Source organism: Gopherus flavomarginatus, chromosome 2 (genome assembly GCF_025201925.1).
Source record: "Gopherus flavomarginatus isolate rGopFla2 chromosome 2, rGopFla2.mat.asm, whole genome shotgun sequence".
Taxonomy (NCBI): Eukaryota; Metazoa; Chordata; order Testudines; family Testudinidae; genus Gopherus; species Gopherus flavomarginatus.
Window position 1 is genome coordinate 166,238,546 of NC_066618.1, and position 13,600 is coordinate 166,252,145.

The following is a 13,600-nucleotide window of genomic DNA, read 5'->3' on the forward strand; positions in this document are numbered from 1 at the left end:
AAACATAACGTAAGAATGGCCATACTGGGTCAGATCACTGGTCCATCTAGCCCAGTGTCCTGTCTTCTGACGATGGCTGGTGCCAGATACTTCAGAAAGAATGTGCAGAACAGGGCAATTATCGAGTGACCCATCCCATCATCCACTCCCAGTTTCTGGCCGTCAGAGGTTTAGGGACACCCAAAGCAGTGGGCTGCATCCCTGACCACCCTGAATAATAGCTATTAATGGACCTATCCTTCATGAACATATCAAATTCTTTTTTTAACCCAGTTATACTTTTGGCCTTCACAACATCCCCTGGCAATGAGTTCCACAGGTTGACTGTGCACTGGGTGAAGAATTATTTCTTTGTCTGTTTTTTAACTTTTACTATTAATTTTGCTGGGTGACCCCTTGCTTTTGTGTTACACGACGGGATAAATAATACTTCCTTATTCACATTCTTCACACCAATCATGATTTTATCAACCTCTATCATATCCCTCCTTAGTCATCTCTTTTCTAAGCTGAACAGTCCTGGTCTTCTTACTCTCTCCTCATATGGAATCTGTTCCATACCCCTAATTATTTTTGTTGTCCTTCTCTGTACTTTTTTCAATTCTAATAAAGATTTTCTGAGATGGAGTGACCCAAACTACACACTGTTCTACAGGTAGGCATACCATGGACTGATATAGTGGCATTATAATATTTTCTGTGTTATCTTTGTCCTAATATTGTTAGCTTTTTTGACTGCTGCTGCACACTGAGCAGATGTTTTCAGAGAATTATCCACAGTGACTCCAAAATCTCTTTCTGGAGTGGTAACAGCTAATTTAGACCCCAACATTTTGAACCGAATAAAAGCATAGTTGCCTCTGGCTATGTTCACTGAACGGCCTAGGTTACAATTAACTAACACCATTTGTAGTGTGATTTGACAATTTCAAGTAAATGGAGTTAGAAACCAAAGATGAAGCTATGGGCCAATAGTGAGACCAATTCTGAATATTTTCACACAGCAATTCAACCTGGGAGAAACTAAGAACACTGTAAAAACAAAAAACCATCAAAAAACTACTTTTAGTGTCATTTTCTTATGCTCCATTTACCCACTGAAGTAAAGCTTTAATCACAAGATCATATTTAAATAACCAATGACATGGATGCATTTCTAGTTTTAAGTTTATCCTGCTGAACATGTGTAGCCAACCTAGGCTAGAGGTAACTAGAAAAGATAAGACTCCACATTGTTTAAAAATAAATTATTATATACAGATATTTAATGTGTACGTCAGCAACCTGAAGCATATATTCCAACACTTTCAACCTCTGAGGAACTTGGACCCCTTTTGGGTTGATTCTAGGAAGAGCCAGAACTGGAGATCTGAAGATTCAAATGGTAAATATGACACTATGTCTACAAGATCTCAGATAGGGAAGGCGGTTCGTAAATTCAACTATTATTGGAAAGACAGCCCATGCTCTGAGCAACTGTAGCAAAAGACAGACCTTTAACTGACTGTACAATAGTTAGTCTTGGACATATTTCACTGATTTGTAACAATTCCTTGGTAGTTTTGTTGTACTTGTGAAAGTCTGGAAATAAAAATTAAAAGCAAGATTGTCCCTTACAATAAAAAATGGGATTCTAAAAAAGTCCTCCATGGACAACTTGAAACTGCAGTGCCAAAGGCTGTCTGATGTACTTGTTCTCTGCAGGTGTTCTATAGCCAGATAGCCACAGAGGCAGCAAGAAGTATACCTGAGATGAAAATCCCTGGCAACCTCCCAGCCTTCCTGGTCTTGGGAGATAGAGGACTTTTTATCACCTCCACCACTGTCTGTTAGACTTGCAGCATTTTATTGATTGCATTTATTTGGAGGCACGCACAGGTGGGGACTTGCAAGAGAGAATCAACCAGCATCTGCATTCCTGCAGAGGCCTTTTATGAATGATCTCTAAACATAAAAGCAACTAGGGAGTTTTGATGCCCTAGGTATTTCCTGATCTTCCCCATCTGCAGGGCACATTTAGGGAACCCACAGATAGAGCTTGAGTAAGTATTCACCTTAATGCCTAAAAACGCATGAGTAGGATTTAATTAAAAAGCCATACAACAGCATCTGACACCCTGTTAGACACAGTGTACACTTTTGGCTCTTGTTTACTAACACTGGGCTGCTCTGGTTGTTTACCTGCATAGCTGCAACATATAATAAAAACTTAACCTAAAACAAAAACTTTAAATAGTTTACAGTTGTATTCAGTGAACTTGCCTGTAATTTCCAAGCTTGACCCAAACGATCTGCTTGTAACGTAGTTTCTTTCCTGCTTTACAGTCATTGCAATTCCAACATCCTTCTGGCATCTCTATGTTGAGACATTCTGGGTGGAAGGACGCTGGACAGGACTCACAGCACAGTAACTTTCCACCTTGAAACAAAAACTCACTCATTTTACAGAAATAAGGGTTTGAGGCTTGTGAGAGATTTTTTTAAAAATTATTATTTAATTTAATGCATGAAACTTGGATTTGCCCCACACCAAACATATGGCAAAGGAAGGTATCAAGTCAAAGTTACAATGCTGGATTAAAAATAAGTATTTTTTGTATTATTTATTTCTCTTCTCTTTATATGAAATCATAATTCCTGACTGCATCACAAATTGGAACAAGAAAGCCAATGAATTAAAAAAATTTAGATTATATCAGGCAAGTTGACATTACATCAGATCCCCCATAAGAGAAATAGTCTTGAAAACTGTATAGCTTTTTTTTTTTTTTTTTAATCCAGATGGTCTGGCAGTGGCCAATACCTTTTCCTGACAATTAGACAAATTTTGCACTTTTTTTGGAATACTTTTTAAACCAACATTGTCATGACTAAATCCCTTAGCAATCAGTTAGTGTGCACAAAAATCAGCCTATAGGTTGATCAATGTTTTTCTGCTTTCAAAGTTACAAGAGAAAAAAACATTAAAATTGTAATTATATATCTGTGCATACTCTTCAAAACGAAGGTTCACCAGTGTGAGCACTATAAATTTACTTATATAATGCAGAATGAGATATTACGGAAAGATTTCCTCCTCCCCCAGAGTTCCCTTTGAACACAAAGGGAATCTGATCTAAAAATGTGGTAAACATTACTTTTAAAAAAAAAAATTTAGACAATAAAGGTTCTTTTTTGGTTGGCTTGTTTTCTAGCAGGTGTGTTTATTGTGGGTACTCACGGCACATCTAAACTATTGGCAATACACAAAGAAGCTCATACAATAAACACATTTGCTACAATCTAGATAGAAATGTAATGAACTTTTTAGCCCCAGGGTAAAAAGACTGGGAGAGATTTAAAACAGCATTTTAAGCAATTATCATAATATCTGAAGTTTGAATTTTTACTTTCAAATATTCATCAGAAAATCTTGTCCACCTATAGACTTTCAAAACTGTCATTGATTTGATCGTAATATATTGCAAAAAGCATTCCTTAAACAATCAGTGACAAAATCACTTACTATATTTCCTCTGCTAAACATGTAATAAAATTCAAGCATTTGGACTTTCCTGAGCTCCCGCCCAATGAGCAAGTGTTCATTTTTTAATGAATTTTTGAAAGTGTTGTTTCAGAGGAAATACAGACCCAGCATAAATTACTGAAATAATATCCAACATGGTAAAATGCCAAGAGATGCGAAAACCAAACAAAAATCAAGAACAAAAAACTCTCAGAGCTAAGCAAGAAAACTTTGCTCTTAGGATGCATTAGTAAGATATTGCTCAAGCTAAGCATAGAGGGCTCAAAATAATTTTTGTGGTCAGAAGTTACACAGAATAAAAGCTATCTACATCTAGCAATGATCTCATTTTAAAATGACTGACTGGGAACAATTTCTGAACACCCTTTGAAAAATCAAATTTTTGTGGGGCTAGAGTATGACCTCTGAATCCTACAGACACATACAGCTGGATCTGTTTCCATAAATTCCTTTAAAAGCAATAGCATTACCAGCGTAAAGCAATAAATTTTTATGCCTGAAAAAGCTTCTGTCCTAATACTACTGTAACTGCCCACCTGCCTGCCTTTCTTGACAGGGCAGAATCCCTGTTTGTTCGAGATGCAGCACCTTCTGCCACTCCAAAAAGAAGCATTGTTCCAGGAAGTGAGCAGTCAGTCACATGAGGAGAGAAAGGAGCATCAGTCGGCCTGCACTAACAGAAATGAAATACAAGGCCTCTGGATTGTAACAAAAACGCACAGGCAAAAAGCCATCTGCCTTCCTAAGTCTTTGGTCTTCCAATGGAATGCCAATATACCAACATACATTCAAACGGATAAATTCTCTATTCTGACTGTTGCAGGCTCTAAGCAGGCTTCAAAATAGACTTCCTCAGATAAACAATTTAAGAAGTTTTAAAAGTCATTGAGCTGGCACTGAACTACAACAATATCAAACTTTATTCACCTCCCCCCGCACAGTGATAGAATTATGTAGATTACTCCAATTTTATGGAGACTAACTAGTGGCAGATACACGATTTAACCCTTTGTAGAGAGGGAAAATTTAGTGTTATTAATTATTTTAAGCCCTTTTATTGTAATAAATATTTTGCCAACAACATGAACACACACTCACAATAATCAATGAGTGAAATTTACTAAAAGCAACAGGTGGTGCTCAACAAGCAAACATTTTTTGTTTGATTTAAAAAAGAAAAGAAAAAACAGGAAAAGCGAAAGTAAACTGAAAAGAAAGAAACTATTCGGTTACCTTTCTCACATTTCTTTTTGGAAGCTGACGAAGGAGGAGGAATCATAGGTAATTTCATCAACTCAGCACGATTTGATTCATTCAGTAGGTAGTGGGACTTATAGGCATATGAACTGAACAAGGGGTCTGAATGATCCTGCACTACCAGCCCTATATGAAACAAACAGAAAGAGATGAGTTGCAATGAAACTACCCATGATTCCATAAAGGAGAAAATAAATCAAATCAACACCTATTATGCATATATGTGTTATAAGTTTGAAAGAAAAGATAATATGAAGAAAAAGAAAAGTGTGACAGAAAAGGTTTCTATATCTACTAAAGGAAGAGGTTATGTGTCAGACTGAATCTGAGTGTAAGGAAAACTGAAGAGTAAACAAAAACTCTTTCTAAATGAAATTTTCTTGTGCAGTAGTTTTAACTTGCACGCTTTGAAAAAAAAAGGCACCAGAAAAGTACCTGCTGCTAATTCCCTATGAGCCATCCTGCCCCCAAAAGAAAACAGCCAGCCAAATTACAAAATAGTATGACTATATAACTGCATCAGAAACAGTACTGGCAGTAGGGGGTATACATTGGAGAAATACAGATGGTATATGCAAGTCCCCATATGTTCAATAATTCCACAGCCATGGAACTCACCACTTGCCACAGACTTGGGCTCCAGGATCTCACCTTTAATTTTTTAAAAAAAATTACATTGTGTTTCTTGCCCTTACAGTTGTGGAGAAAACCCCAAAAGACGTATGCCAAACATAAGCCAACACACAGAGTCTATAGGGCACCCGAAAAAATAGCTGTGAGGTGTGGCTTGCCCTACTTTTCTCAAGAAAAGCTCCATGGACTCTGCATTTCCATGGCTATGGAATTTTGCCACTGTCAATCACTTGATATTTTGTTTTCTGTCTCCCTGCATTTGCCCCCTGCTCTCCAACAGCACAGCAGTTAAGGTCTGGGAAGATGAAGAGCTGAAGCCAGCTACAAGTTCCTCCCTGCCAAGGGGAGGAGATTCTGAACTGGGCTGCCTAGACAGTATTGCAGGAGCTGATGCAAGGGGAATGGAGCCACTGGGGTAGCATAGCCAAAAAAACAACCCTCATTCTCAAAAATAATCAACAAATTTCAAGTTAAACGTGTATTTCCACTTTGAGCCATAGAACTGCTTGTGTGGGACAGAGGGGATTGGAAATGAAAGGTATTTCCATTGTGATAAAATAGACTAATACAGGTGTGTCATTTGGTCCCCACTGTTGAAGAGTCCACCAGGCCCTGGCTACATGTAGCTACTAGGTAAGTTCTTGATATATTGTGCTAGTGTTTTGATTTTCCTACTTTTTAAGACTGCATTGGGTCTAAATACACAACTCTCTCTTCTTAATACTACTTAGCATGTTAAGTGACAGGTATCGCTGTTTGCACATGCAATAAGTAAGAGAACATTTGGAGGACAATTCCTGAATTCTTCCTCACAGGGGATTCTCACAGTGCCCTCACCACCCAGAGAATTTCACCAATTCCTACTCCATGGCACCATCCTGATCAAAGGTGACTGGAAGGAAATCCATTCTGAGCCAGCAATACTGCCAAATGGCTTGAGGAAGGCGCGCCTTGCACCTCAATCTTTCCACTGGCAGAGCACAATGCCTCCCAATGTCAGCTATCCTGGACAAAAACAAATCTATATCAAATATTCGCCAAGAGTTGCCACACCCCTACCATAATACAAAGTGGTTTCATTTAGTGTCCAGTTATTTTATATTTTCTTAAATTTTCAATACACATACTGAGTACACAGGAGTGCAAATGTATTTTAATTTCCATCTGCATGGTGCTGAAAGATTATTTCTACTACTATAAGGAGGTGCACCCTTATGTTCAGTTCAGGTTCTAGTCACAGGGCTTGTAAGTAGTTCAATTCAGATAATAAATTAGATGTGAAACATATATAAATCATGTAACTGTCAAAACAAACTGGTGACAGAAACAAAATACTTTTTCTGTAACTTGCATACTTTAGAAAGTGACAGAAATGCCAGATCTGCAACTCCATTCTCTGGTGCAATCACAATAAGAGTAAGAAGAAACCCCTTTTCATGCTAGTAGGCAATCAATATTCAGATTTGGAAGCCTAGCACCAAATTCTGCTTTCAGTTGTGCATGTCTCCCACTGACTCTTGATGGATGCCAAATGCATGCATGAAACTTCCCACCTGAAGGGGACTTACCTAACAGAAACAGTAACTGTCTTTATTTTGTATTTGCACACTGCTGAGCACATGGTCAGCACCTTATAAAATAATCCTGGAGAGTTTCATTTTCATAAATGGAGACGAATACATTTCAGGTTTATAAAGAGATGGGCGGGGAGGTGTAGAACACAAGAGCAGAGAGATACTCAGCTTTCAGGAGCCAGTTCCATATATGTTGTGGTCCTTCACAGAAACAAATACTGCATGCTACCGGATAGCTAATTATCCTGGTATTGTAACTTAAAAATGCTGGTTGGTATATTGTAATATTACAAACACACTACAGCTGCTCTAGAAATGTTTGAGTTCCTCCGTTCTAGAAGTCTATCATGGAATTAAACTCAGATCTCATTACAATCACAGCCTCTCATAAACTGAGACTATCAATATCTAAACTCACTCATGTAAGGAAACTTGTTCCAAACAATGGATATAGCCCTATGACCTGCCCCATCATTGAAAAAGCTACAACAACAGTAGGTGAAGAGGCAGTGTCCCAGGGTATGGAATCCCTCATGTAAGTCTTTATAGTATCAGGCTGAGGCCACTGCTGACCCTTTTAAAGAGCAATTTCTAATCTGATCTATCATCCACCAACAATGATTAGGTCACCAATTCTCAGCTGATTCTTCATGAGTAGGCTATAGGCTCCTGCATCTGAGACCAAAGTAAAAGTGTTTCCATGCAACTAGCATAAATTGTGAAGCTCTGGACAGTTTCGTTTTACATCTCTCTGCCCTGCTTACAGTAGAATCCATTCAAGAGCTTTACTAATTCTATGCTGAAAAGAGAGAGAAGACAAGCAATTTTTCCTGGGCACCTGGACATAATTGTTAGCTAGAATATTAATATGAAATGAGTGAGATTTGTTTGACATAGGTTTTCAAATTAATGTTTAAAACAAAAGTACCTATATGAGTGGTTCTATTAACATATACAAATGGGTTTTGCTAGTTTTAATTCAGAGATCTGAAAATAGGATTTTTGTTTTTAGATTTGCACTTGTACACATGATAACGAAGTCAGAATCAAAATAAAACTTAAAGTAGGACAAAACACCTATAAAGATATCTACAACTCAGCAATAAAAGAATACAGATACATGCAACATCCATACGTTTGTCTGCATGTGTGTATGGTTAAGCAACACCAGCGTGATTCACTTTGCATATTTCCTTTTAGAACTGCCCCAAAGTATTGAAAGGGCTCATTAAAGGAAAAGCACTGAACCACTTGCAAACACTGTTTCACACACTTCGAGAGCCCCTCCCAGGTTCAGCAGTCTAAGACTTACTGTTTCCCTCTGAACCTCCGGAGGCCATTTCTCTGGAAAAAATTAGATGTATTTAAAAAGGAAAGAACTTTGTTTTACCTTGGAACCTCTGTGACAGCTCCATTTCCTGTACTGTAATTAGAACCAGGAAAAAAATCCAACTCTGAGAACCCTCTTTCTTTCCTTTTCTCTAGATCCTGTAGCTAATAATCTGCTCTCACTCATACAAAACCATCTTTACCACACAAACTAGGCCTCTAATTGCATAAGCTGAATACAAGCAAGCGGATTCAGGATTTGTCATGTATTTGCACTCCTTTACTATTGACTGTCAAGCTGCTGAAAGACATGATGCAGTGTGAACTTTTTGAAGTATTACATATCACGTGTTTTTACATTTTTATATGTACACACACACACACACACACACACACACACACACACACACACACACACACACACACACAAAATTACAAACAAAAACTCTGTGCATCTAAATTTCACATCCCAAAAAACATGGTAGAGATAATTTTGCACTGGGCTTTTTGACCAAAGTAAAATAAAGCACTGCAATATTTAGTCCTACCTTCTGGCAGAAGTTAAAATAAATAAAGTGACTGACAGACTTCTGGGGTTTCAAAACGAAAAAAAAAAAAAAAAAAAAAGATAGCTGCAGCATATGGAAAATTTTATTTTTACTGTAATTAGATTTTAACTGATTTAGGTGGTAATTCCTGTAATATTTTTCTAAAAAAAATATTTCTCAAATGGGTGTGTCAAAAGAGGCATTTTCTAGCTTATGAGCAAACCGCATCCACCCACCTAAAAGATGCTCCATTATTTTCAATTTATAGAGGGTGAACGCAACCCCTCTTGCTGAAGCAACAGAAAATCAATGTATACTGATTTGACTTGCAACTGCTGGAACTGGGGACTCAACCATCCACTTTCTTCTCAACTGGCAGCACAGTATGCCTTCTCAGTGCTTCAAAATTGTGTCTGAACACCGAACACACCCAAACAAAATTGTATTTAAAAACTCTAGCATGAGAAATAAATGAATATCATGTGTACTATCCCAGCAGTCAAAGAGAAAGCTTTGAAGCCAATGGAGAGCCCCAAGAGGAAAAAATAATTGTGTAAAATATCCCAGCTTTATCATGTAACTGTAGTAATGACCACAGCAGACACATAAACTGAAGGGGGGAAAAAAGTAGTGCTCACCTCTTGCACAAACGAAACAAAAGCCTACATTTACAGCTGATGAAGAGTGATTCCTTTTGGAATGGTTGCTACAGATGAGAATGTGAGATGACACAAACAAGCTTCCTGCAGCAATACAGCCATCTCCTGAGTGATAGGCAACTGGACATCTCAAACATCTCACCATGCGTCCTGTTTAATATAAATGCAGAAAAATGCACCATGTCACAGTGGAATTAGGATAGGGCAGAAGACATCACAGACTGCGATACAAGTTTGGTTTTAGTTTAACCAGGGTATTAGACATTAATGTCTTCAAAAAAGCAACATGCTGTTTCACTCTGTTAACTCTTAACATTGGATGCAGAGCTTCCAAGTGAAGACAAGACCTGTTTGGCTCTAACTTCTCTAAAACTGCTTTGTTTGCTTGACCATTTTAGTTCACTTCTAAAGGAAAGGACCTCTTTGGAACAGAACTTCTGTTCTACAGCCCATTGCTATCTGTCTAAGAGTACTTCGGCTTTGTACATCTGACCTTTAACTTACAGCAAACTCCAGAAGTCCAACAGCCAAATAAGTTCAAATGACACAGAAGCTATTCCAGGTGTCCTTAGCACTACTTCTCAAGATGCTGACTGTTTCACATTACCCCAACAAGACTGACCTGTTTCACAGTGAACCCACTGTATTAATGATCAAACTGATAATGAATCCGTTCATAATAAATTTATGTCCCATCCCTCCATACTTTACACTCATAATGTGATACAGTATTACAATCATCTTCATTTTCTGCTATATGTCTCAATGTCAGGTATTTTAGTTTCCTGCTACTATCCAAAGCCAGCTGTGCTCTCACCTTTACTTGCTTTGTGGATATCCTTATCCGTTGAGCAGGCAGTACAGCAATGCTGCGGGCAACGGAATCCTCGTGACTCAAAGACTGCAGTGGCAAACTTACGAACACAGGCTTCATGATAAAATTTACCACAAGCATTGACTGAACAGCGCTTCACATCTTTACCAGGAAGCTTGCAGGAAAAGCATGTGTGCTGTCCTTTTAAGAAAAGGAATAAAACAAACCTCAGTATGAATGCTATCAGTTATTTCCTGAGAGGAAAATTTGGCAGAGGAGGAAAAACGCTGAAGTTAATGCAATTCCACCAGTGTAAGGAGAATATCTCCCCCTCACTACAGAATAACAGATGACTACTGCATATTTATTAAGGCCCCGATCAGGATGAGAGCCCCATTGTGCTGGGTGCAGGATGAACAAACAAGAAGACATAACCCTATCACTGAATTACTAATTTTCCTTTTAAAAGCACTTGCTAAGTGGAGAGGGAAGGAAGTTAGCACTGAACTTTATTTACTATAGAACATCTCTGCCTCAGTTTGTTCAGCCCACCATATGATTACTGAAGCCTCTTCCAATCACCGTAATCCACCAGGCTCCTACACCAACATTTTCCCCCCATCACGCAAACACAGTAATGCATTTACCATTTTTACACTCCATGCAGATGAACTTCCCATCAGGTATTGATTTCAGTCCCAGGCATTCCATATGGAAGACTCTACAGCACTCTGCTTCGCATGACACCAGAGACTCACCAGAGCTTTCACAGATCTTAAACAAGCAAATAGCTAGTCAGAGAACAAAGCTGTTGATGGGTGATACAATTCAAGTGACTAATAGAACCAAAGCAAGGGAAATTAACCAGTTGAAATCTCTACATACTATGACACTACAGCTTCCTGGTTTTTGAACAAGGCAGGAGAGTTGGCCGAAGCCACTGCCATAACCTAGCAACAGTAAGGGTACTGGAAGCCTTCACTAGTCATTGAATGTGTTCCCTTTAACAAGGTGCATCCATCCTTTTTGCATCAGCTTAGCAGGGTTATTTTGTGGTGCTTTCAGGCTTCTCTTAGCCACTGCTGACAAATATGCTTTCCCCTCCCAGCCATATATAGAATCTCAAGCAATTGGCAAGACAATTGCCACATTCTCCCTCGGATGCAGACCTTGCCAGTTAGCCAGGCCTATGTCTTATGTAGACGAGCATACTGTAATACTCTCATTTTGTCTTACTCTGAAAGACCGTCTGGAATCTTCAGATAGGGTAGAACCGAGCAACTTGCTTGCTTGGTGATATTACCCAGTGCAGGTTGTATTGTATTGTCTACGGACTCAGGCTTATTAACCTGCAGAATGCCATTTCCATATTTTTGTAGTGGGGAAAAAAGAAAAACACCTCTGGAGCATTAAACGTACAAGGGCTGGGTCATTTCATCATTTTTCAGGATGTTCAATGTCAAATTATGAGATTTGGTCAAAATACAATAGCGTAATTTAAAAAGAGTTTCCTACTAGACCAGATTAAAATCAGAAGCAGACAGCACATCTTTAGCATATATTTGTTTATGACACCACCATGCACTTTCCACCTACCTGACAAACAGTATCCTTCTTATTTGTTCCAGTGCCTCTTCTTGATAAGCTAGAATCTACTGATTGTACATCAGAAGCATCAGCATCTGCAGTAGCTGATGGGCTGTCAGAATGCTTTCCAAAGCTACCCTATAAAGAAATCAATCCACAACCATTTTTAAATAAGCTACTTTAAAAGGCTAACTATGGCACGGAAAAACTTAATTCAGTGCTGATTAAAATAAAAATGCTTTTAATATACATTAAAAGACCATTTGAAAGTTATCTGAAAGCTTGTGAACCTCAATATATAGTGACAAACAATTTACTGCCCATTTAATAGATATCCTTTTTCAGCACTGGACCAGGATGGGAAAATATACAAGATGCTTATGTCTCCCACAACCGAACACTGAAATATTTTTCTCACCATTGCCATAACATTCTATCAGACTTTTTAAAGAGCAAAACAATTCAGTTATCTGAATTTGACTATTGAGTTACTTGCTTATTCAAAACTGCAGCCATCAATAATGCTACTTTTTTTGTCAAACATACTGAAATGTATATCTGTGTGCAAATACCACACATTTACCTGCAGATCATTAAGTCCTCTTGAATCAGAGTCAGATGTGTCTCTGTATGCTGAACTAGTCAGTTCTACATCTGTTGAGGCCCGACTCCTTTTCTTTAGAGGTTTACAAGAATCTGAAATCTCGCTGGCACCTTAACACAAGACACTGACATTAATCCTAAAATATTGTTTTCATTTTCTTTTTAAATCACATGGAGAAAAATGACAGAGACATGAAACATGAAGCCACAAAGCAGGACTTTACAAGCATCTCACTAACTCTAAGATTTTTAAGTTCAGAACTTTACCACTAAACATTTCAGTGCTCCAGGGTAAAAAGTAATTCAGCCAATAGCATTCCAATGCCATTAAACAAAACAAAACCTTTTGTCAAACTGCTGGATAGCTCATGTATTGGCACAACCTACTGAACTATCACCATTTAGGGAATGGCTACATTTGCAGATGTAGAGCACTGAGTTAAACCCGCCTTCGCAGATCGCAGTAGGGAAAGCGCTGCAGTCTGTCCACACTGACAGCTTCAAGCGCATTGGCGTGGCCACTTTTGCGGCACTTGCAGTGGCACTGGGAGCAGTGCATTATGGGCAGCTATCCCAGCATGCAAGTGACTGCAACATGCTTTTCAAGTAGGGGGGCAGGTAGAGTGTGACAGGAAGTGTGTTGTGTGTATGTGAGGGGGGAGAGCGGGTTTTTGGGGTGCTGAGTGTGTGTCGGCATGCTGTCTTGTAAGTTCAGACCCCCTTCCCCTGCCTCTCTCTCTCTCTCACTCAAAGCACAGAGTAAATGTTTGCTTTTTCTTGGAGCTGATAAGCAGCCCGCTTCTCCAAAAGGGAGCTTTGAAAGGGCATTTCCGCATTCCTGCAGCCAATTATTTCACAACAATGACAAGAGTGGCAACTTGACTTAAGGGGATTATGGGACGTTTCTGGAGGCTGATCACAGCGCAGTAATGCAACAACTCGTTCACACTGGCACCACAGCGCTTCAGCAGAGGTGCAGCAAACGTTATTCCACTCACCGAGGTGGAATACCAGCAGCGCTGTAGCTGCACAGTCAGAGCGCTCTGTGTGCCTTGCCAGTGTGGATGGGG

General features: G+C 38.9%; 1 protein-coding gene across 7 annotated transcripts in view; it reads right to left on the reverse strand.

Annotated features, from left to right (window-relative positions):
* NSD3 (nuclear receptor binding SET domain protein 3) overlaps positions 1 to 13,600 on the reverse strand; it is a 64,150-nt gene that overhangs the window by 17,248 nt on the left and 33,302 nt on the right. For 3 of the 7 annotated variants that reach the window (XM_050939836.1, XM_050939837.1, XM_050939838.1), the window contains exons 10-16: positions 12,511 to 12,641; positions 11,937 to 12,065; positions 10,988 to 11,114; positions 10,344 to 10,541; positions 9,506 to 9,676; positions 4,760 to 4,909; positions 2,263 to 2,419 (exon numbers count right to left, since the gene is read on the reverse strand). In XM_050939836.1, the coding sequence (XP_050795793.1) occupies positions 2,263 to 2,419; positions 4,760 to 4,909; positions 9,506 to 9,676; positions 10,344 to 10,541; positions 10,988 to 11,114; positions 11,937 to 12,065; positions 12,511 to 12,641 (1,063 nt within the window). Of the gene's footprint in view, positions 1 to 2,262; positions 2,420 to 4,075; positions 4,200 to 4,759; positions 4,910 to 9,505; positions 9,677 to 10,343; positions 10,542 to 10,987; positions 11,115 to 11,936; positions 12,066 to 12,510; positions 12,642 to 13,600 lie in introns of those variants that run through there. The other 4 variants (XM_050939839.1, XM_050939840.1, XM_050939841.1 and 1 more) reach the window with 4 other exon arrangements.